Source organism: Hypomesus transpacificus, chromosome 13 (genome assembly GCF_021917145.1).
Source record: "Hypomesus transpacificus isolate Combined female chromosome 13, fHypTra1, whole genome shotgun sequence".
Taxonomy (NCBI): domain Eukaryota; kingdom Metazoa; phylum Chordata; class Actinopteri; order Osmeriformes; family Osmeridae; genus Hypomesus; species Hypomesus transpacificus.
Window position 1 is genome coordinate 12733475 of NC_061072.1, and position 25272 is coordinate 12758746.

The following is a 25272-nucleotide window of genomic DNA, read 5'->3' on the forward strand; positions in this document are numbered from 1 at the left end:
TTGAGTTGGTTAGATTAAGAAACGTCTGCCTTCAGAGTCCTCTGCTACATTACCACCATCTGGTTTCTCTGTTGAAGAGACTTTAGGGTGAGTGGGGCTGGCTAACTGGCAGGTATCTTTTTCAAACTATGAAGCTGAGCTGAACTGAACTGAGCTGGCTAAGCACTAAACTGGTGGAACCATCTGGTCTGGTCCAGAAACTCAGTGTGGACGGAGGTGGACAGAGTGTTGAGAAACAGCTCTGGCAGGTTGTGTTGTGCTTGGGTTGAGCAGTGGGGAGAGGGGGAGAGGGGCGGGAGAGGGGGAGAGGGGCGGGAGAGGGATGGGACGGGGGCAAAAGCCCAGCGAGTGCCTGCACAACCTGCAGCAAAGCGAAACAAAACAAACAGCAGGAAACCAACCCAATACATGCAGCATAGAGCCCAACCCTGTTATGTCTGCCTGCCTGCCTTCTGCCTGCTGCTTCTAAGAGCTGGGTGAGCTGTTGCCAAGCGGAATGGGGTTTTGCAGGTTCACATTTCAAGATTTCCGTTGTGGTGGATTAAGTCAATTGAGTCCGATGATGCACATCCGGAAAACATTGACCTGTTTTTCAACTTTGCTGTCACAGTGAAGACACTAGCTAAGTTACAGGGAAATACAAACTAAAACAAGAAATGTATGCTCAGAGAGAACATGTAAAAGGCTTCTACGTACACCATCAGCAGACCATAAATTCAGGACGGATCAGTTATATAGCTCTAATTGCTCAGGGGTTGCCTTATTTTACAGGTTATTGTTTCAAACTCATTACAACTGTATTTTCACAAAGAAGAATCCAGAGTTCAAAATGACACGCAGTAGTACAAAAATATACAAACAGACAACCTTTTTTTTTGGCACAAGTCTATAAATCACGTTATATGTGGAATTGTAACAATAATACACAGCCATTCTCACTGCTCAACCATTGCTGTGAGAAAATCCCCACAGTTAGAGTTCTCTGATAAATAGGAACCTTGCTATAACAACTCTGAGTATTTAGAACCACACCCACAGTGGCTGTGTCTCAGATCATACAGACCTGAAACATCTCTTCTCTGAGAGGGGGAGAGCCAGCGAAGGAAGGATGGACAGTGGCAGTACAGGACAGAGAAAAGGGGGGAAATATAAAAAGCACATGATATGGATATCGCTACAAAGGGCCATGATCTGTCGTTACATCTCCAAACACGTACCCAATCCAAGGCTGGGTTCTCTGCGGCATCACCGCTGAGTGCTGTCTGTTTTTCTTCCTCTTGCTTTTCATTGTTGCTGCAAGATCTGCTTCTGGACCGACAGACAGACTGACTGACTGCAGGAAACAGCTCCACAAGCAGAGGAAAGGCACAGCCTATACACTGTATGTCCAGACCAGCCCATACGGAGTGTGTACCTGTGTCCAGTGTGTGTACAGTGTGTGTACTGTGTTTGTGTGTGTGTGTGTGTGTGTGTACATGAGTGCCTGAAAAGCATTCACAGCCAGGAGTCCCAAAGTTTCAGTGTTCTCCAGCTGATGCCTTCACCTCCAGTGCATCCCTGCTGGCCAGACCAGGCAGACTTGGACCAGTAAAGACGCATGTCAGAGAATCCACCTCCAAGAACAGGGTCTGTAGCACAATCTGTAGCACATGATGTGTAGCACAGGGTCTGTAGCACATGATGTGTAGCACAGGGTCTGTAGCACATGATGTGTAGCACAGGGTCTGTAGGACAGGGTCTGTAGCACAGGGTCTGTAGCACAGGGTCTGTAGCACGATCTGTAGCACAGGGTCTGTAGCACAGGGTCTGTAGCACGATCTGTAGCACAGGGTCTGTAGGACAGGGTCTGTAGCACAGGGTCTGTAGCCCAGGGTCTGTAGCACAGGGTCTGTAGCACAGGGTCTGTAGGACAGTAGAGGTCTGAGGGTTGGTCCAGGCCAGACTCCACTGCAGCAGAACACAGCCCAGTCTGACAACAAGTCCAGACCCAGTTTTGGATAACAGTTTTAAAAACAGTGTCCCTTTAGGGGTTAGTCTCAATACTGTAAACTGTGTCCTTCCCTTGAGTGCTTCATCTGAGTACGATGTGCTGCATTGTGTTTGACTGCTGTACTTCCAACACATACTCACCACTGGGTGGTTTGAGTCACAGAAACACTTTGCAGTGAATGCAATAATTGTATTTATATCCCACAGTTGTCAATTATGTTCTTTAATCTCGTATATTGCTTGTCAGATACTATAGGAGTCCATCCATGGAAATCTCAGTCCCATTGTCTTCACTGTTTGTCAGCTGTGTTTATGATTCCTCTGGAGATATCAGCTGTAGAATGGCACTCAATATCATGACACAAGCATGGGCAATGCATTTAATATTTTGATCGACGCTGACAGTTTTTCAATCACTACCCTATTCATTGTTGTGACAACTGTCACTATAACAACATGCATTAACACCTCCACATTATTTCCAATCCGTCCCTGGCCCAAGACCCAAGAACTGGTGTTTTTACAAATATACTATATATATATAGTATACTAAATATACCTCTGAATTGGAAAAGCTACTCTCTTGACATCAGGGTTGATTTGCTTTTGATCACCACACGCACGTCCAGTACTCCTCTACCCCTCTCCTCTCACTAGGGTAGAATTGATAAACACCAACAAACGTCCCTCTGTTCCTACACTCTTTACTTCTCTTTGTTCTCATAAAAGTAAGACGGTTTTGGACCACCTCGAGTTCCTACCTCTCCACCTGCCATCCACCTTCTTCTCTCACACAGTCACCTCAGTCTTGCTGTTGGTGACAAAGTAGGGCTGAGTGGGCAGAAAGTGCTGACTGTGGCTGTGGTTTCGTGAGGCCCCCAGCTCGTTCACCTGCTCCACCGTGCAAGGGCCCCCCCTCCGGGGCCCATAGGCCTTCCTCCGCCCCACTGTCTCTGTTCCGTCCCAGCCTTTCAGACCCAGAACCAGTCCCTGACCCTGACCATGACCATGACTCGGCCCACCCAAGGTGTTGGAGCTATAAGAAACCCGATGGTGGTGGCTTCCAGCACCAGACCCATCGACCATCCTCCCTGTCATAGCACCAGATAATGTGCCAGACATGGTACCAGACATGGCATTGGACATGGTACCAGACATGGCATTGGACATGGCACCAGACATGGCACCAGACATGGTACCAGACATGGTACCAGACATGGTACCAGACATGGTACCAGACATGGTTCCTGGCCCAGTCATGCCCATGAAGACTGGCCCTCTACTGTGTCCTCCATGGCCTCCTCCTTTGGGCTTCTGTCCGTTCGGCTTGGGGGCGGAGGAGGAGGAGTGCATGGAGGGCAGGGTGGATGAGATGATGGTGGCAGAGGGCATCTCGGTCACATAGGTGGCCACAGGCTCTGGGCTCAGAGGTCCGTGGGAAGTCATAGCAGAGCTCATGTTAGAGCCCATGTTAGAGGCCATATTGGAGCCCATGTTAGAGCCCATGTTGGAGCCCATGTTAGAGCCCATGTTGGAGCCCATGTTAGAGCCCATATTGGAGCCCATGTTAGAGCCCATGTTGGAGCCCATGTTGGAGCCCATGTTGGAGCCCATGTTAGAGCCCATGTTAGAGGCCATGTTGGAGCCCATGTTAGAGGCCATGTTGGAGCCCATGTTGGAGCCCATGTTAGAGCCCATGTTAGAGGCTATGTTTGAGCTCATGGTACTGTTCATGGTTCTCATTGTCTGCAGAGGCTGAAGAGGAAGTCCCTTAGACGGAAGTTCCACCATCAACCGCCTTTTGCTGTAGTAGTCACCATCAGCCTTGGCAGCTGGAAGAGAAAGAGAAACAAAGAGACAGATGTTAGTAATGGCAGAAGACGAGAAAGAAACAGAAAGGTCACTTCCGAGAGAGGGGCAAAAACGAAGATGCTGCTGTGGTTCTGGGATTCAGTCTTTTTTAAACTATCGCTCTCAGTCCTTTATAGATCGTTCATGTTCAATTCCTCCCATTTATTCTTGTATTCCTCCCATCAATTCCTACGTCTCCTTCTCTTATCACTGACAACGGGAGCCTTTTTATCAAGTGATTGACGCTTTCAGGCTTGCCATTCCTCTGTGGCCTGTGGTACAGGCATCCTTGTGTGACTGTCAGACTATGTTTGATGGGCCTTGCTTGCACGTCCTTGAAGATAAAGTTAACACACTAGGACAGTTTGCTTTGCCGTTGTAACTATAAATCTAGTTTATCGCTCTCGTTCACGCGCTCAAGAGGGAAAACAAGCGATGCGTTGTGAACGGGTGAGCTCGCCTCGCTTCACCTCATCTGGCGCCTGCCGGTAGACCGCCTCGGGGATCAAACTTGTTCAGGCGACAGGTAAATCAATCCAACGGCAGTCAGCTTGGCGGCGGGGGCAGCAGCACACATTCGAGGGAACGTGATTAGAAACAGCCAAGTGAGACCGCTCTGCGCTAAAGCTCCGACAACTGCCAACACCCCAAGCCAACCAGACGTGGTCCCGAAGAGGCGAAACTATGGGGACTTATTTGTGTGATCCTTCCCTAATTACCATAGATTCACCATCTGAGAAATGCCATATCAGAGCCAGGTGACAGGTCCTTCACTGGTGGACGGAAAAGTGGAGGACGATCGAGCACTTGACTTGTCATATAATTGGTCATTTGTGGCTCACCAATTTAGGCCTATGGACAAGTACAGTACATTATCGTTCCCACACAGTCTACAGACGGTGTTGAGGGTTGAGGTCCAGGGCTGTGTGTCATTATTAGTTCACTCTCTCCATTTCTGCTTGGTGGAATCCAATAGTGTGACCTTATGGATGCGATGGGGGACAATGGAGAGATAGGTATTGATTAGTAGACCTGAGCCTTATCAGCCGGCCAGCCTGTGGACTCTGCACCGAGGGAATGTGACAGGGAGGCAATTAAAGAAAAAATAAGAGTGCTTCTCTACCTCCTCAGGAGAAGAAAGAGAGAGAGGAAACATGGAAAGAAAGAGTGAAGTGGAGGAAGAGTTATTTACAGACAAGTGGAGAGTATCCAGAACTTAAATGATAAGCTGACCCTTAACTCTATGCATGCTATGTAAGCAAACACATGGCATCAAGGGAGATCTTTACCTTTTGGAGGCAAGTTAAACATCTTCCTCTCTTAGCTTTCCACTTTGTGTCTTTCTATAGACCCTCAAATGATACTGGATGTTTGTTTATGACAAAACTGATGGGTTGCTATGAATGAACTTCTAATGGATCCTGAATCTGAGAAGATTCCAACCATGTTGTCAGTCTGATTAGGGAATCATGCGGAGACCTGTCTGTTAAAGAACAGCAACCTTCGTTTGAGGGCTGGAATCAGATAGGAGACAGAAGGAGATTAGAAACTCCTCTCTCTGTGATAAGGCCAGAGGAAGAAGAAGGAGGAGGGTAGCACAAGATCAAAGTAAAAAACAGAGCAAGAGAGAGGTCGAAGAGTTGTGAGAGGAGAAATAAACTTTGGTTGAGTGAAGCGGAGACGGGGGAAAAGAGGGAAGTACTGGCTGAGCAGGGTCAGATGGCTGAGCGGTTAGGGAATCAGGCTATTAATCAGAAGGTTGCAGGTTAGTTTCCCAACCGTGCAAAAATGATGTTGTGTCCTTGGGCAAGGCACTTCCCCCTACTTGCCTCGGGGGGGGGGGGGGTTACAGTAAGTCACTCTGGATAAGAGCGTCTGCTAAATGTAAATGTGAGAACTGAGCAGAAAGTGAGAGAAGATGAGAGATAACCGGGGGAAAGATAAGAAGGGGAGGGAAAGAGGAATATGCAGACAATGGTGTTCCTCTAAACTGGCTGGGCACTCTCACAGCATCTCTGGCCCTGGTCCAGACAGTCCAGTCCTGTTCTGAACAGCTAAATGAACAAACCTGGCTCACTTCAGTCCCACAGCGGAGCTATGAGCCAAATCAATCACCGCTCTCTGCTTCCAGTTTACCTCAAATTGCATTGTTAGCAGTTACATAAACAGAATAGTACAAAACACTAAGCAGCCCCTACCTTCCTCTCCCTCACAATCTCTCTCTCTCTCTCTCTCTCTCTCTCTCTCTCTCTCTCTCTCTCTCTCTCCTCTCTCTCTCTCTCTCTCTCTCTCTCTCTCTCTCTCTCTCTCTCTCTCTCTCTCTCTCTCTCTCTCTCTCTCAAAATTCTTTCTCACAATCTTTCTTTTTCTCTCTGTATCTCTCTCTCTCTCTCTCCTTCACATTATATTTCTCTCTCTATCCCTCTCTCTCTATTTTTCTTTGTCTCTCTCTCCTCCTTCTCTTTGTCTTTCTCTATTCATCTTTCTATCTCTCTCTTTTTGTATTTTTCTCGAATTGCTGAGCCATAATGGAGCTGTATCTGTGTAAACAAGCCCAACAATCTGTTCACAAGCTGAGGATGAGTCAGGCACAACCGTGGAGAAGGATTGGGAATAGGGTTCTCTTACATCTACAGTAACCATCTGAGTAAGATGTAATAGGGTTTGGCATGCAGGCAAGTGTATGTGCCTGTGTGTGTGTGTGTGTGTGCGTGTGTGCGTGAGGCAAAGCCAGTGATGATATAATGCTGGTTTGAGCCAGAGGAATATTAGAAAACAGGTGTCTGTGTGTAACATACTGAATACACACATCCAGTTCCAGCACTAACACAGAATACACAAACAGGTTCATCTAACTTACCACCAGACCATACTAATCAATCCCACACCAAACCATTTCAGAACACACTTTTATGTTTAACAAGACTATGGTAATATATTCCAGACACAGCAAACCTACAACCAGACTAAACAAATCAACCCCCGATCTTTGCTACTAGAAGTCAACACTAATCAATCCCAGTCTTGCGATCCCAGGTACTCACCTACAGCCTTGAGGGAGGCGTACTTGCTGAGCTCCTTGCCCTGCTGTTTCTGTTCATAGACATGTGCCAACTGGGCCAAGGCAGGGTAGGGGTGCACCCCCCCAAGGGTGGATCCTGGAGCCACATTGTTGTTGATCTGACCCCCCTCTGTGGAAAGGCAAAGAGAGGAGGGGGTTAAAGACTAGAACAGGAGCTGGTTTTACATCCACGCCTACAAGGGGTATTATAGAGCTGGACTAAGTAAAGAAGCATGTAGACACAGGTTAGAAAAGTGCTGGCTTGTAAGCTACATCGTAATTACATTGAAGCTGTTGAACAGGTTAATGGCTGTTCATGTAGCTTGGTACATGTCAGAGGATGGTGAGGTCAGAGAATGTAGCTTGGTACATGTCAGAGGATGGTGAGTTCAGAGCTACTTTTTGGCTCTACTCCCTTGCTGCTCTGAAGTCCAAATTTAATTGAAAATTCCTGTTACCCAAGGCTGTAAAAGAATACATTCTTTTAAAAGCCCCCAAAAACCACTTGATAATTTGAGTAGTCTAACTTTGAGTGAAGTAGAGAGAGAGTGAGAGAGTGAGAGAGTGAGAGAGAGTGAGAGATTGAGAGAGAGAGAGAGAGACAGAAAGAGAGAGAGAGAGACGGGTAGAGAGGGAGGGAGGGGAAGAGAGTATACCAAAAAACGGCGAGAGGTACAGGCTCACACAGAGAACCAGACGAGACACGGTGGAAAAGACAGCATCAGAGAGAGGACAACACATCATTTTTTATGTTGGACGGAGGCCAGGATTTTGCTCCCTTTCATAGCTGGGAACGGAGTGTGTGGATCTCCTTTCCACACGGCCTACCAGCCTACCAGCCCACCAGCCTACCAGCCTAGCTGTCCACTTCCTTGAGGATCTGGCTCGCATGACGGCTGTCTTATCTGTTCCTGATCGAGGCCTTTTGTCTCTCTTCTGTGACAAAGAGACAGGGGAAGGCAACGCATGTCGCCACGAGTGGTTCTATTGATTCTAACTGTGGTTTCCTCCTGTTTCATCTGCCAGCATTCTCAGCAAAGAGCAGGGATCAAAGAGGTGTAACCTGCCGTCGTACCTGTCAGCTAGACAGCAGGGGACAGGGCTAATTAATCACTTAGCCTGTATGCTGGAGCTCTGACACGCAAGAGGGGAGGAGAGAGAGAGATAGAGAGAGGTAAAAGGATGGAGCGACAGAACTAGTGAGTGAGAGAGAGGGACGTGAAAGGGACATGGAAGGTGACAGGGATGTGAGCAAGGGGCTGGTGAAGGGAGAGAGGAGGGGAAGAAATGCGGGAGGGCAAGAGATAAAAAGAAAAAGTGCAGGAAAGATGGATGAAGGGAAGCAGCAGCAGGTAGCTAACTGCAGTGAGTCACCGCTCTCCCCCCAAACCCACTGGCCGTCTTTACTTTAAATGACAGAAGGGCCCACAGAAAAACACACTGTTGATATCTACCGAGGGGATTCTGAACACACCAGACTCCAGGTTCCATTTTTCTCTCCTCAGCCTAAAACAACATGCCAACACAATTGACAGTCAACAATGTTCTCGAACATTGTCTCATGACCATCTGCTGCATTTAGAGTTTGAAATAATCATTACAATATGACTTGCGAGCGAAACTCAATGTTTTTTTTTTTTTACCACAGTGGCTATGGCACTAACAACAAACAGCATAACAATTTTGAAGTTCCATCTGCAGATCCTCAGAATACCTTTGCAACATTCCGCTACGTACAACCTTCAAATAATTCCTTCTTTAAGGTTCTCATCCTCAACCTTATCCAGTCTCCTCCTCCCTTGGCTCTGCATGGTTCACATCCATTGTGTGGGTGTTTGGATGGATGACAGACAGCTGTCAGCCTGCACGTCAGAATGAATGTGAATGTGGTGACAAGCTGGGTTCAAGGCCAGTGGCAGCAGAGCTGCTTTGAGCACACAGTCCATTAGTCGGTCTTCTTTCCAGGGACATGCTGAAGAGCCAGTCAGCAGAATCCAATTGACTAGAGTGGTTAAGAAACACTTCAAGCACTGCACTGTACTGTACCTCACCCCAGGAAGACTAATCAATTCCAGATACAAGACTTTATTTAGCCTTTTAGCACTTGGTTGCTGTTACGTGTGTGTGTGTCTGTATGTGTGTGTGTTTGCATGTGTTTGTAAGACACAGGCAATGTGTGTCGCCAGGGGAGGCCGAACACAACAGTCAACATGTCTTCAGTCGTGTCCCAAGCAAACTCGATGAACCCTAAAAACATTGTTAGCAGACAAAAAGACTGAAGTTCTGTTCTTTTGTTCTGATGTTGTAAGAGTGGTGCAGTAAACCATTTTTTATTTAACACAATATGTTGCTGTTTTAACTTTGACCTAAAAACCAACAAATATGTGTCCTGCTTCAAGATTGGCTGTGTGCAACCAATGGTCAGGTCAAACCTAACTGAATTCCCATTTAGTTTGACTCACCACAAGTGCTGCCTCTGAACTAAATGCAAGCCACTTTGTCATGGCAACAGACCTAGTTGTGGTGCATGCAGTGGGCTCTCTCTCTCACTTACTCCCTCTCTCTCTCTCTGGTTTTGTATGCTGCCTCGCCCACATCACCAACAGGCTACTGTAGATAGACTGTAATGTTATGCAACTGAGACTATCTCAAGCAAACTCTCTATACTGCATACTACAAGTTTGTTTGTGCGCTGAGATAACTGTGGGCATATGGACTCAGTACACCAAGACCTGCATTGCCAGGAATCCCAGTATATGGACAGCATCCATTTAATACGGACTGATGTTACCACTTGCTCAACCGCTAGTGTAATTTAATATAAACAAACATTTGCTTTTCAGAATACATTTCAGAATGAATGTCGGGACCATGGATTTATTTTCCCTGCATGGAGATGTGTGTATGTGTGTGTATGGACGCACCTGTGTGTTTGCTCTGTATTGTGATTCAATGTGAAGGCATGGTTAGGGGACTGAAGGTCAGTGCTGTGTAAGCCGAGGGTACATTTCAAATCTCTATTTGCCGTCTGACATGCAGGGGTAAGCAACAGCATGTGTCCTACATCACATATTCTGCTTCTGTTTGGGGTGGGCAAAGACCAAAAAAGGAATGAGTGATTTGGCCAGAGAGGAGCGGAGAGGAACAGAGCCATTGAGAGGAGAGGAGAGGAGGAGAGCAGGAGAGGAGAGAAGGAGAGGAGGAGAGAAAGAGAGGAGGAGAGGAGAGAGGAGGAGAGGTGGAGGAGAACAGATACGGTCTGCTGTGTGTTCTCTCTGCCTGCTGCTTCTATCAACACTAGGAGGCGAGGAGGTCAGAAGGTGGAGATTAATTAACTACTGTACACATGAACCAGTGTTAACTACTGTAGAAATGGACCAGTGTTATCTACTACATATATGGATCGGTGTTAGCTACTGACTGTTCATGGACTTACATACAGTGACTTCTGCCTGGACACTACATCCAAAATGTTAGCAGGAAATGTTTGTAAAAATACAACAGCATCCCCCTTAAAGGTGATGTAATTCAATTCACTCGATTGATCCTCCAGGATTATTACTAATACTGATAATAATTCTTTCCAGTCAGCGTGTATCTAACACAGACATGCTGTCATAGTTTGAGCCATTGGCACAGCTCCTGTCCTCTCAACATGCCTGCTTGTTATATTCAGCCATATGTTCCTATGACGACTCCACTGCTCATTAACAGGAAAATATGTTGATGTTTAGGTGAAACGAGGTGCCGCTAAGCATGTTGGGAGGGTTTGTGACAGCCCATTGCATATGGAGCCCAGTTAGGATGATCCCAAAGCATCTATTCAACACAGTTACCCCCAGTTATGCTCATGAGAATCTCTATCTGCTGATTATTACGTAATACATGGTTGTTTTTTCTGTGGAAATGACCAAACGGAGTTTGCATTGCTTCCATGTTCCTGTCCTTGTTTGTGAAGTGATGAAGATGAGGATGGCATGTAATGGGATCCTCGAAGGAATACCAATTGTCTTCCCTATTCTGGAGAGCTCTTTACAGTAATAAGTTTCCATTGTTCTCTCTCTTTCGTTCCTTCATAATGGAACCTGGCCAGCATGCAAACTCCTCCACTGACACGCTGCTGTCTGGTCCCTAGACAATGCAGGAAGTCCTCTGGGAGAACATCTCCAGTAATTGTTTAGAAGGATGAAGCACACTTCCGTTCCTAAATATAACGTTGATATTAAAATGACATGCCACAAGCGGGATGGATAACACGTCGTCACTCGCCAGTGTGAATACTATCTATAGAGTCTGGTGGCATGGAAATATCACAAGCTGTCTTTTTCCTCACCTCTGCATTGTCAGTGATTTCCTTTTTTATTTTGTGCGTGTGTCATGATTGCTGTCTGGAAGTCTAGCCTACCCCTCGCTCTCCCTCCCTCCCTTTCTCCTTCTCCCGGAGTTCTCATGTGAATGAGGTGTCTCTTTGGACAGTGCTGCATGTTACAAGGAGGCCTCTGTCACTAAAGCATGGCTTTCCCCCTCCCTCTCCCTGTACCCTGTCGCCCTCTCCATCTCCGCTTGAGTGGCCCTTTCCCTAACCTTCCCTTTATCACCTCCACTCTCTGTCAGCATCCTCGTCTCCTCCATACTCTCTTGTCTCCTCTCTCCTTCTCTTCTTCTTCTGTCTATCTGTCTATTAGATACAGTGTTCTGAGCTCTATTCCTGTCCTGCCTGGGCTGTGTGAGTCAGCAGAGCCTTGTCGTTCTAACAACTTCCTTCTTTCAGACAGGCAGAGACAGAGACAGAGATTGTGTGTGTGTCTATGTGACTGTGCATGTGTGTGTGTGTGTGTGTGTATGACAAAGACGATGTGTATCACCAGGGGAGGCCTGACAGGACTGTCAACACGTCTCCTGTCGCGTCCCAGTCAGAGTGAAGACTGCAGTAAAGGGACAGTGGGTTTCATTTGTAAACAAGTTCACCCTGACTTCTGTGGATGACATACATAAAAGCTTGTAAATGAGGGGAGAGGATAGAAACGGAGAGGAGAGGAACGGAGAGGAAGGGAAAGGAAGGGAGAGGAGTGGAGATGCAGGAGGGAGAGGAGATAATTTAAGGTTTTACAGGTTCTAAAGATCCGGGGGAGGTTCTTGTTCTGAGATGAAAACATGGTTGCCAGACATTCAGAGTTTCATCCCCCCTAGCAGCACCAAGAAGGGGCACAGGGAAGCACAGGTAATTACAGCTGAGTTGAGGTTCACCAGGAGTAATCACCCACTCCTCAGTCCTCCATTATTGCTGCAGCTCCTCACAAATGAATCAATCACCCCAGCAATACGTGCTGTTTATTTGGTAAAGAAGAAGAAACACTCTTAGATGCAGTGTGATAGTGTGCAAGTGATATCTCGGTACACATGGCTGCTGATAACCCTTTTAAAAGTAATCTCTGAATAAACACAGTCCTTTTTCATCCAGACAGTCATTCGTTTATCAACAGGCTGCTGACAGGTCAGAATGGTAATGATTATCCAAGCACCTGTCTTTGGCAGTCTCTCACTAATGCACAAATATACACTCACACACACATGCACACTCTCTACCAGTCCTCCTGGCTTCTCTGGTCCACAACCTGAGAGAAAATGCAAAAACTGAAAGAAGTGAGTCAAAGACAGAACAACCCTCATCCTTTCATCCATCTGTCCTGGTCTTAAATAAGCTGTTGTTTCTCTTCTCCTTGCTACAGCTCTGCAGTTTCTTCGGTGTGCTCTACCAGTTCGTTTGGGGGGATGTAACTATACTAAGGTGATTTTCGATCTATCTGGGGTACAGTAAGTGTTTCCAACTGCAGGGATCTTCTCACCAGTGAAAGGCTGCAATGAAACCATAATATCCCTAAATTAAACTAAATGAGCTCCTCTATTTTAGATTCATGTTTCTGCATTCATTGAGAAATGGCATAATGAGCGACACTTTACCACATGGCTGGATCTCTCGCATCACTTCTTCTCTCTCCTCCCTTTGTGTCGTGATCTTCCCTTCTTCTGTAAAACCTGTTTTGACCTCACAGCTTGCCCCTTCCCTCTGCTGCTACGCTTCATTGTTCTTACTCGCCCATTTTTATCGCAATTTCACTTTCTCCCAATCTCTGATTCCTAGGCCTCAGACTGCCTGGCTGGGCTCTCAGTTGCCTGCAGGTTTTATATGTGTCGAGCCTCTACGGCCACAGTGAGGAAGTCTGTACACCAGCGCTTCTCCTCTCCGCTCATCTGCTCTCCTCTCCTCTGCTCTGCTCTGCTCTCCTACCCTCCCATCCTTTCCAGCTCATAAAAGATGCAGAGGTAATATCATGCAGGGGCGTGTGGTCACTCATAAATTGGGGGCGTCCCAGGGGAACAAAACTGTGAGACGGACCGATTACCTCACAAGTGATTTCCGCAATCCCCCCACCTTCCTCCCCCTTTCCCCTCCTCTATCAGAGACAGAATCATTTCTGTCCATCCACATGGATGCTCATGCTTTTCTATTATTAGGAAAGACTAAACATGGCATTTATTGACAATCTGAGAGAGCAGAGGAAAATCAATTCTGGGAAGACATCTATACTCCCTCAGTGGAGAGACACAAGCAAAGAGAGAAAGAGAAAGAAGGGGAGAGCTGGAGAGGGAAAGAGAAAAAGAAAGAAAACAGTGAGTGAGAGACAAAGGTTTAGGGAGGGGGAGAGTGGGAGAAAGACAGGGGAGAAGAGAGAGAGAGGGGAAAGATTGAATGAGAGTAAGAAAGAGAGAGGGATGGAGAAAGGGAGGGACAGTGAAAGAGAAAGTAAGAGAGGGAAAAGTAAGTGAAAGTAGGTTGGTGAGGACGACCAAAGGCCTGCCTGGCTCTGTGTGTGTATGTTAGAGAGAAAGAAAGAGAGACAGAAAGAAAGAGAGACAGAAAGAGAGATAGAGAGAAGGAAAGAGACAGAGAGAGAAGGAAAGAGACAGAGAGAGAGACATAGCTGTTAGACAAAGGATCCTCCTGCCTGCTAGATGGAGCGTGGCCAGGGCTGGGTGTGACCCAATGATGAGTGGGTCAGCAGGAATTCCCCTATGGAACCCCCCATAGGCCCCCAGCACACACAGTACCTAGGTCCATGGCACGCTCACACACATAGCACACACACAGGCATGTGACGCACACACACACACACACATGCACACACAAATGCACAGACGTATAAAGAAACACATGCACACATAAAGCACACACCCCATCCTCGCTACCCATGCACTCTCCCTCTCAGACAGACGCACAGACACACATGCAAACGCACTCGAAATGAACTCGGCTGAAAATGACATAATTAGGAGATCCCTCTCAGTTAACACCTGTTTGGTAATTAATGCCGATCGTGTGTAAGGAGAGAAGGAGCCCGCGGCAGTCGTCCGGTCTGGAGACAGACCTACAAGCAGCTCAGCACACTGTGCTCATTAGCATCATCAACCTGGCAGCCCCCCCCCACCCCCACCGCCTGCTGGGAAATCAATTTAGAAGATAAACAGAAAATAAATAAACATGGGAAGAGGTGGAAGGGAGGAGGAAGAGGAGCAGAAAGAGGAGGAAGAGGTGGAGGTGAAGGAGGAGGGATGGGTGCAGTAGTATTGACTCAGTGAGGGACTAAACACCTGTGTGCCAGGCTGTTAGTGTGTACATGGTATATTGCCAACCGCAAACACACGCCTGTCAACAAGCATGACAACAGTAATCATATTCTCACAAGGACTATAATTAATAGCACAGGTTAATGTTTTTAAGGTACAAAATCCAGCAGGTGTGTAATTCCTCTGGCATTTAGAGACATTACTATTTTACCACTTGTTGCTTAATGCCAGAAGAAGATCAAGGATGACCAGATATGCTTTCAAATCCAGGAAAGCCTCACTACATATTTCATGTATGAGGTTAGGATAAGCAGCCATACATGAATCCGATTTATTGCAAAGTGCAGCACAAGATGAATTTTTCATAGTTGCATGTGTAACATGTTGACCAAATGGCCGCAGTAGTAATAGTCTGGAAATTTGACAATATAAACAATCATGTTTTGAGTCAGTGTACATGTGTGTGTGTATGTGTGTCGGTGTTGGAGTGTGTGTGTGTGTGTGTGTCGGTGTTGGAGTGTGTGTGTGTGTGTCGGTGTTGGAGTGTGTGTCGGTGTTGGAGTGTGTGTGTGTGTGTCGGTGTTGGAGTGTGTGTGTGTGTGTCGGTGTTGGAGAGTGTGTGTGTGTGTGTCGGTGTTGGAGTGTGTGTGTGTGTGTGTCGGTGTTGGAGTGTGTGTGTGTGTGTCGGTGTTGGAGTGTGTGTGTGTCGGTGTTGGAGTGTGTGTGTGTGTCGGTGTCGGTGTTGGAGTGTGTGTGTGTGTGTCGGTGTTGGAGTGTGTGTGTGTCGGTGTTGGAGTGTGTGTGTGTGTGTCGGTGTTGGAGTGTGTGTGTGTCGGTGTTGGAGTGTGTGTGTGTGTCGGTGTCGGTGTTGGAGTTTGTGTGTGTGTGTCGGTGTTGGAGTGTGTGTGTGTCGGTGTTGGAGTGTGTGTGTGTGTCGGTGTCGGTGTTGGAGTGTGTGTGTGTGTGTGTGTGTCGGTGTTGGAGTGTGTGTGTGTGTTGACAGATAGACCCAGAAAGAACCACAGGTTCTGGGCTAAGTGACAGAGGTTGGAATGGATTCAATTCAATATGATACTAAAATAACTGCAGTGGAGAAGCGTGCATGCTCTCTCACACACACACACACACACACACATGCATACACACATGCATACATGCACGCACACACACACACACACAGTTGGCACCTTAACAAGGCTTCTACTAATTGATTGTCTATTGTCCAGTGTGTCTCCAAGACTTCAGCCACCAGGCCCAGTGGGAATCATAGATCAATGCAGCTCTGCCAGTTAAATTCCACATTCTGAGGCACCAGTCACATTCAACTCATCCATTCTGACACTGACTGTGGTAGGGGGGCACAGATTCAGCGAGCAGGGGAAGAATCATCACTTTGGAAGAGAGAACGCCATATTGTATCCTGTAACATCCGTCATGTCAGGTGTGTGTGTGTTGGGGGGGGGGGGGGTAGTGCAGAGAATTTCTCCATTCTAGGTGGATTCTGAGTCTCTGAATCTCTCTTTGTCGCCTTTCTCTTTCCTCTCACCGTTCGAAATCTATCTGTCTTTCCCCACCCTTTCCCTCATCCTTCTTTTTCTCCTCCCAGTAACTGAGAGAAGGAGCTATGCAGTCGCTTCGAGGGGTGCTGTCAAATCACTCCCCTCAAGGCTCCGAATAACACAGAAAAGAAAAGATTCTTTCATGTCCCTCTTTCTCCCAGAAGTTCCTGAGGGTTGAATCTGGTATCTGCTGGGAGACTGACAGGGACAGAAGAGGTGGTCTCCCCTCAGGGGGTCTCTCTCCCTTTGACTTTTACCTCCATGAAAAGATACGTTACCATTGCTATTCCACTGATTCGAGCAATCAGATCACTTTGTCTAATGATTTAGAGCTTTTGTTCATGAAGACAGGCAAAGTGTGTGTATTATACCACTACAGAAGTAAAACAACTCCACAGAAGAGAGGAGCGGGAAGGACAAGAGATGCTGGAATTTTGTGGCCATTCTCCGCTTTCCACACAGTTGTTTTTGTGTGAGACTCTGCATGTTTCAAGGCGAAGATTCCAGAACTAAGCTCAGAATAAGATGCTGCTGTACAGTATGCCTGCAAGTGGATTTTGTTTTGAGCCTTAAAGGCATTCTCCATCTATTCTATCTTCACAAAAGCACACCTGTACTCTTCCAGTAACCAGCCCCTCCTGTTTCCCCCTCCTCTTTGATATTATAAAAACTCATTAAGGTGTGTTTTGCATAATCCCAGACCAAGCTGTGTGTTGCATGAGATCTACGTACAAAGATACTGAAATGGTGCAATTTGCATATATGCATGAGGCTGATCACAACGTCAGAGAGAAGGGCAGAGTGCGACCTGCATCTCCATACCGTTCTCTGGGTTCACTTATCTGGTCTGGGCCGCAGGCATTCTAATAGATCACAGGTGAGATTTGACGATGGATGGGTAGGGTATGCAAATAGATGAAAGCATATAATTGTCAAACAACTTTTACCAATGAGGTGGATCCGATTCACTTTTTTATGAAAGGTCAATTGAGGACCTTAGGTACACTTGCAGTGATCAAATAGTTTGCGTTGAACACGGAAAGGTAAAGAAGGGCTGGGGTCTGTGTGGCTGCTGTGTGTTTGTCTCAGCGATGGTGTCTGATTCAAGCTGGCAGGTGTCGGGGACCCTGCAGGACCATACTGACCTCGTCTGGGAGACGCAACCCTCAAATAAACAATACCATGGCTTTCTTTTCTAAACCCACCAGGCAAAGATCATCCGGCTTATAACCAGGGGCCGTCACGACTCAAAGGTGATCTTGATAACGGCAAGCGGCAGAGACTACAGATGACAAACAAAGAACAACAACAACAACAGTCTTACAGCCCCACAATGTCCTCGTTTCAGTCCCAGTTTGACATTGCTGGTGGGTGGTGGAGCAGAGTTGCAGACCTGAGCTTCTATTACTGTAGTGCTTGGTGGCTGATGCCTGCGCCCAGCATCGTGACGCACTTCACAAGTCCACACATGTCCCTGTTCCATGGGCCAGCGCCCAGGGAAGGAGAAGCATGCCAGGCTGTCCCCAGGCAGTGGGAGAAGGAGCCAGGCTGGTAGTCCCCGGGTGGGCAGGGGGAGAGTCAGCCAGGCTGGCCATGGGTGGGCAAGAGGAGATAGGGAGATGGAGGCTGGCCGTCCCCTTGTTCTGTGGACTGGGATGTGGGCAGAGTGAGAAGCAACCAGGCTGGCCATGGGTGTGTAGGGGGAGATGGGAGAGTGGAAGGGTGGCTGCCCCTGGTCTGTGGCCCCTGGTCTGTGGCCCCTGGTCTGTGGCTGGGGTATGAGCAGGGAGACAAGCCAATGGGTGGTTGGAGCAGACCTGTCCCTTGGTCTGTAGGCAGGAGAGCAGAATAGATCTTGTTCCCCACACACCAGCCCTGAGGTGGGTGGTATTTGTATGTGTGTGTGTGTGTATATAGGTGTGTATGTGCATGTGTGTCAGTGTGTACATGTGTGTGTGTGGGTCAACACAGTCACAAATGTGCCAACAGCAGGGGGTCGCTCTGCCTGTGACATGACATGGCTGCTGGCGTCAGTCTCTTAGCCAAGAGAATCTGCTGTCTGCCCTCGGGCACATGCACCATGATAGGCCTGCGCTGAGGGACAGTGTGTGTGGGTGTGTTTGTGTGTGTGTTTGTGTGTAGCAGAGCCTTGGGACAGAACTGATCTGTTGCTTGGCTGTCCTAGACAACACAGGCTGTCCTTAAAGTCAGCCAAAGCCCTCAGCATGCAGAGAGTGAGGAGACGGGAAGCCCAGCTCAGCAACACAGCTTAGACACCACTGACACAACCAGCTCCAGCCTTCTAAGGAGATCCTCCACCTCCTGTGGACACTGGGAGGGTACGGCCTTGTATATGGTTACTGCCATGTGAAATAGTGGATTACCACTGATTTATACATCACTGTGTAGTCACTGAAAGGCTGAGCTGTGTAACAACAATTGAGGATTACAACGGATTTCTCCTAGCATGATATTGCTACATGTAAGAGAGCCTTAATGATCTGGTTAATGCCCATGTGAGATTTAGCTTAGTCTACTGTAGTCCTAAATGATGTAGGGATTGTTTGTTTGAAAGTGTATGTTTTCTGTAGCCTCGCTACTGAAAATGGGAATGGATGAAAAAACTGGATTGATAGGACAAGAATGGAATGACTGAATTGTAAGGAATTTGAATCTGTAATAGATATTTAACTTAAGACTTGAAGAAATGATTAAACTCGACTTCACTGCTTAGCTGTTCATACCATTCATGGAATAAATATTTGCCGTAATGCCAGGGTTCCTTAATTCACAGGGTTATTAGAAGCATTCACCGCAGCAATTACAAATCATGTATTTCTACAGTGCACTTCTTTTAACATTTCACGTCTAGTCATTTCTGTGAGAGCCAGAGATGGATCCACTGTAGAGGAGAGTAATGCTACTGATGTTTGAGCATGGTTCATTTTTTAGAGCACTGGACACACGCGCACACACGGACACACGCGCACACACGGACACACGCGCACACACAGACACACGCACACACACGGACACACGCGCACACACGGACACACGCGCACACACGGACACACGCGCACACACGGACACACACGCACACACAGACACACGCGCACACACATAATTACCTGTCAAAACTGGGATGTGACTTCCTGGCAGTAAATTAACTGATTAATATTCCCTGGGAAGGGAGAGGAGTGAAGGCGGTTCGTTGATTAGAGGTAAAGATATTCACCAACCTTATAGCTTCTTCTATTATAACAGCACAATGACTTGATGGAAAATTACAGAATTACACACAGGGCTGGATTCAGACACCAAAGACACAGGCAGATGGAGAATACAGTTCATATTAAACCTGCTCTAAAATGACCACAGTCAAATCGGTACACTTAAAAAACACTTGATTTCAATCACCCTGTGTACTATCACCCTGTTTAATACTGCACATCGTTCCATACAGTGCAGACCAAAACCCACCAAACCTGGCATGACAGGTCCATTAAAGAAAGTAATACACATAAAATCCCACTCTTAACTCTGTTCCAAGTTGGCCCGCAACTGTAGCCCATTACATTTTCTACCTCTATCGTGGCCTCTCTGCCTCTCTCTCCCCCTTTTTACCCCCAGCACCCTACCCTCTCCCCCTTCCCCACTCTCTCATCCTCCTTTCCCTATAGCCTCCCAGTTGATTCCAAGACCTGGGTCTGGTTCATGGCTGCCGTTTGTAAGATCTCTATGTGTGACCACAGATCCCTAATAAACAGCAGCTCAGCCAGCTAATGGCTCCCTGAGCTGCCTTGGAGATGGTTCAAATGGGTCATTAAGTCCAAGACCAGCCTGTGATTGGCCCTGCGACCAGAGAACTGGTTCCAAAGTACCATTGTTACATCTTGGCCTTCCTAGTTCCTGCTTATTCACCTTGGTTGTCAGGATTGGAGGGTTCTGGAAGGAAATTTAAGGATCAGGCCACACAGATGTTTCACTCCATGGCTGATGCAGGCTGACAGATCCATAAGGACAGTACTGGGAGCAAGATTTACACAGACACATACAAACTCACAAATTTAAAGCTAGGATACTTCATAGACAGTAGGTGATAAAGTATGTGAGGTTCAGCAAATGTTTTGCAAACTGGATATTTACTCAAGGCTGTATTTTTACAAGCAATTGGCTATCAAGATCCACTACCTCCAGTCTGGACATGTTTAAGGAGAGATTAGAACTGCTGGGGAGGTGATTATAAAAGTCTGTGAACATGAGCTGTGAATACAGATCACAGCCTTATTCAACTAACAGTCTCCTCTCCTTTCACTCTCTTTCTCCCTAACTCTATCTCCATGTCTGTAGCTCTCTCTCTCTCATTTTCTATATTTCTCTCCCTCTCATTCTCTCTTGTTCTCTCTCTCTACCTCTCCTGAGCTAATGCTCTACAATCATGGTGCCTTGACACAAACTGTAGACATTTTAGGTTTGTCGGGGTGTATTTTCAAATGACTTCTTAAAAGTTCTGCTTTCAGGAACAATCCGTCTGATTGACTGACAGCCTCAAGCTCCTGAGGGTTCAGGAGGGCTGTTCACAGTACGTGGTTGAGGATACAGTACATGTCACAGAGGTTACCATCTGTCAGCCTCTTCTGCATGTCACCCCAGAGATCATCTGACTGGTGACACTGCACTGATCATCTCTCTGACAGTTACCACCCAGCCATGTGGTCCTCCCTCTCTCTCTCTCTCTCTCTCTCTCTCTCTCTCTCTCTCTCTCTCTCTCTCTCTCTCTCTCTCTCTCTCTCTCTCTCACACACTCTCTGCCTCTCTCTCTCATCTCTCACCTACACTCCCTGCCTCTCTCTCACTTTGTGTTTCGGCCGCCACCTTTTTCTCTCTCCACGTTTTCACTTCTCCGTGTCTTCGCTTTTCGTCACACTTTCTTTCTTTCTCTTTCTCTCACTCTCCTTCAATCTGTCCCTCTCTCCGGCTCTCCTGTCTGAGCTCTTTGATGCTGAAAGCTTAGAGACAAGGGATTTTCAGCTTTTTAGGAATGAAAAGAAACTCCACTGCCATTTTGAAAAAGCATTGAAAGTCTGGTAACCAGGCCACAGGGGAACAGAGACGGCCGATTGGTTAGTTAGCTCACTGGGGGGCTGGTTATGGGCTGTATGGAGAACCGAGGCTTAACTGTCCATTTTTAATGTGTAGTGGAGTTCTGAGGCCCTCCATAGTCCCAGGCAACAAAATATGGAGAGCTGTAGACTCTGATGTTTCAATAACCAATGCTTTTTGCGAAATGCAGAGTACAGTAGTACTTTGTGAACCATATGTGTGTCTAAGTTTATGTGTGTGTCTGTTAGTCTGTTTGTGTACAAGAGGGAGGGAGAGAGAGAGCATTTCAATAAACGGTTCTAAGGGGTTTCTAAAGTGCTAACATTCCGTGACATTCTAGAATGCTGATACTTACCACCTAAATGACAAAAGGGTGATTCTTAATATCTCCTCATGAACATGCCTGGGAAGAGGTGCATTCTGGAAAGCTGCACACAACTGGAAATAACTGCAGAATCTGATAATCCAACATTCATCCAGTGACAGAAGACCCAGTAGCACCATCTATATATATATATTGATGATGCCAGTAATAAAGCAATCTAGTCATGATCTATAATCAATACATAGTTTGCAAAATTGAAAATTGATTATTTTGACCTTGTTTTTTTACCTTGATTATTTTAGCTGGTACACACCAGAAGAGCCTGATATGGCTTTCTATTGCCCCAGCTGGCATTTCACATCCTGGTTGTCTTTCATTGATTTTTAATAATGTACTGTAACACATCTATTCTTATCACCCTCCTTCCCTATCCTCCAATCCTTCTATACATTCATCCCTATTCGTTCTCTTCCCATCCCTCCTTTTATCCGTCTTTCTTGCAGATAAATGTGCTCCCGTACCCCTAGGATGCTGAAAACCAAGAAGACTGTGTATCTGGGGAGATCCAGGGGGTCACTGAGGTTAATAACATTCCCCATGATCACCCAAAAGCTCCCAGGATTAGTGGGTTCTGGGAAAAGTAAGCACTAATAATCACATATCCATACCAGGGGTCAGAGTCACTTTTCACAGGTGATAGTGCAGGTTATCTCTTTTCCTCAGAGGAGAATTAGAACCAGGAAACATTAGCAGAGGGTTTTCTTCTCTTTAAACACTGTTAGCAATCTTGTGCTATTAAGTTTAAACCACAGAACGTCTATAAATAACATTTCCTCCCCAGAAAAAGAATCCCCAAATCATAAAAAGCTGTGAGGGTGCCCTGCAGTACAGGCAAAACACTGACACACAATACCATTCAGATTGTAGTTGGACTTGATGGTAAAATCTAGAAAACAAAGAGATTTCCGTCCACAGTCTATACACAACGTCTCCAAACACTTTCAGGAAGAAAGCTTGGATGATAACAAAGAGCAGTGAGGTTTCCTGGCATTGAAATCCAACGGCTTAGATGGGTGTAAATTCATTTGACGAAACCCCGTTCTCTCTCATCTTTCTGTGCAATTCTCTTTCTCTCTCTATCTCTCTCTCTCTCTCTCCCTCTCTCCCTCTCTCTCTCTCTCTCTCTCTCTCTCTCTCTCTCTCTCTCTCTCTCTCTCTCTCTCTCTCTCTCTCTCTCACACACACACACACACACACAGTCTCTCCATTTTGCCATTTTCTTAACTGCTCATTCTCCGGTCTGTGTTTTGGGGCTTGTTTGAAGCATGTGCTAAACACAAAGCACACATAGATGTGGTTGTATGCAGAGGCAGCCCACGGGACGCAACAGAAATAGATGGCATTCATGGTTCTGTTGTCTCTCTCTTCATTTCTCTCGCTCTCTCTCCCTACTGTCCCACCACCCCCATCTCCATACACATCTTGCATCATGTGGGCACGGACAAAAATAAAACTGTGAATAACCACTGCACTCAGCCTCATCAAAATCAGAAGGCAGATTGTCTATATGGTGTGAACGTCTGGATTTTGTGATTTATCAGAGCAGCCTGTGCTTCACACATGCCATTTGATACATAAAACATATCAGCTACTAGCTCTGGATGCAGACAGTCCATTTAAATTGCTTGAGGGGCTTTACATTCCTCTCGGCAGAGAGAAATAATTGGGTTTTGTTTAACTTGAACAGACATGGTCTGGCCTGTGGCCTATACAGGATGGTCTGTGATCAAATTTATAATCGTATCTCCAACCCTATGATTCTGACCCATTGACGAGTTGCCCTGAAACTTACGGTTGTTGGCCCTGGCGTCATAGTGCTGTGCGTGAATACCGAGGGCGTCCTCCCCCTGAAACTGACCTCCTGGACATCCACCCTGGAGCACGCTTGCAACAGCCCTGTGCGTACGGGAGAAAGGAAGAGACAGTGTGGTTTAAGACATTACGGAGTGTCTTTACCAAGTGATCTGCCAAATAGAATCCACCCGAATATTTCGTTTTTGCCTAAATCGAAAGTTCCTGGTCAAACATAAGGCACCATACATCAGCCCTTAATATATGGAATAAATACCATGCTTGGCGTGTAAAACACTTCACTCTACATATTTTCCTCTATTACGACTAGAGTGTGTTCCAAACAAGCACAGTATGCGCAGGTTGAGCATGTGCCTCTCACTCTCTGCACAAAGACATGCGCCCCCGCTATTAGTTAAGTGGTCCTCACGCTAAGCCTTTGTGGACAGGTAGAATATTTGCAAAGCTATTTGGGCTATTACAGAATTTGTATTGTGTTGAGTAGAGACATTATGGAAACGGAAACAAACGAGTAAAAGAAAATGAGGCAAACAAAGACAGCGCTGTGCGCGCAGATCTCAACAGCCACCAGAACAAAGCTGGCCGCGCGCAGTAGCTACTGTGGAACAACACCAAGCAAAACGCACCTGGACATGTTCTCTCTCTGCGGACGATGCGCCTTCTCTAGGCCCAGTTTTGTGAATATCCCAACAAGAGCCATAATGGCCACTACTCCACAGATGACGTACACAACCATGTTCGTTTTATCTTTGGTGGGGTCGTGTAGAGGGTCTTTCTTTTTCTTTGGAGTGTTCATTGTTTTCATCCACTCCATGGTGCGGTTGTTTTTACAAGTGCTCTGATCCAGTCGCGATCTCCTGTACATACAGCAATAACGGAAGCCACAAGTGCCGCAGCAGTACAGGTAATCACCCGTGCTGCACGTAAACGGCGGATCCCACTGACCCATGACATCGTAATAGCCCATACACTCGTCCTCTGTGTGTGGAGTGTCAGGTGTCACCATCTCGTCCTCTCTGGATCCGTTGGACGTCGCTATCATGATGAAACCTCCGGGTTGACCGGGCTCTCCGTCCGCTTTGCAAACAAGCACCATAAGTTTGACCAACAAGTAACCAAGGAGAAAGTATTTCCCCGTCATTGTGCATTCACCCCTCTCTCAATTGTGTTTGCACATAAAAATCTATTGTAGGAAGAAGGTATTTTATTATAAAAAGTCCAGAGACACACCTCCAAAAGGCAGAACGCCACCCTCCGCTTCAAAAAACATGTTCAGCAATGTGTCACCACCCCAAAAAATCAAAATATCAAAACCTTCGATTCGTATTTGTCCTCTGATGAAAATGTTGCATCTATCCTGAATTAGTCCTCCGTGAATTGTTTACGCACATTCCCCCCAAGCGTCTACAGGTGCTCTCGAAAATGGATTTATGTTCTTTTTATAACTATACCAAAACGACTCTACTCTTTAAATCCGTCAAAGAACCTTTGCGCACGAGAGTCGACGGACACACTAACTGCAACAGCAATGTGAGTGCGAGTGAACGAATAAAGAGAGTCGAGGGTGGAAGAGTCTGGTGCGCAAAGGGAGAGGAGGAGTGGAGAGAAGGAGTGGAGCGGACTGAAAAGGGGGAGGGAATGAACGAAGGATTGCCAGGAAAAAGAGATCCCTCTAACTTATTGTAAGACCAACGCTGGCCCAAAACACACATTACTGAATGTGGATTGAGCTGTGCTGTCGAGTAAAAGCTAGTGAGTTGTGTCTAACATACTTGGTCTAGGAAAAGTAGGCTAACATCTAAACACACACACACACTCACACACACGCACACACACACACCAACTTGCCTGTAGCCTAATAAAGTCTTGGCCGGAAAAGACTACTT

At 46.6% G+C, this 25272-nt stretch overlaps 1 protein-coding gene across 1 annotated transcript; it reads right to left on the minus strand.

Moving 5' to 3' along the window:
* Positions 1-1636: 1636 nt before the first annotated feature.
* shisa9a (shisa family member 9a) lies at positions 1637-24860 on the minus strand. Its single transcript, XM_047032706.1, has 4 exons — positions 24013-24860; positions 23367-23470; positions 6885-7031; positions 1637-3821 (listed from the first exon to the last, which is right to left on the minus strand). Exons 1-4 carry the CDS (start codon positions 24525-24527, stop codon positions 2779-2781), a joined length of 1809 nt encoding a protein of 602 aa, XP_046888662.1. The 5' UTR covers positions 24528-24860; the 3' UTR covers positions 1637-2778.
* Positions 24861-25272: the final 412 nt, after the last annotated feature.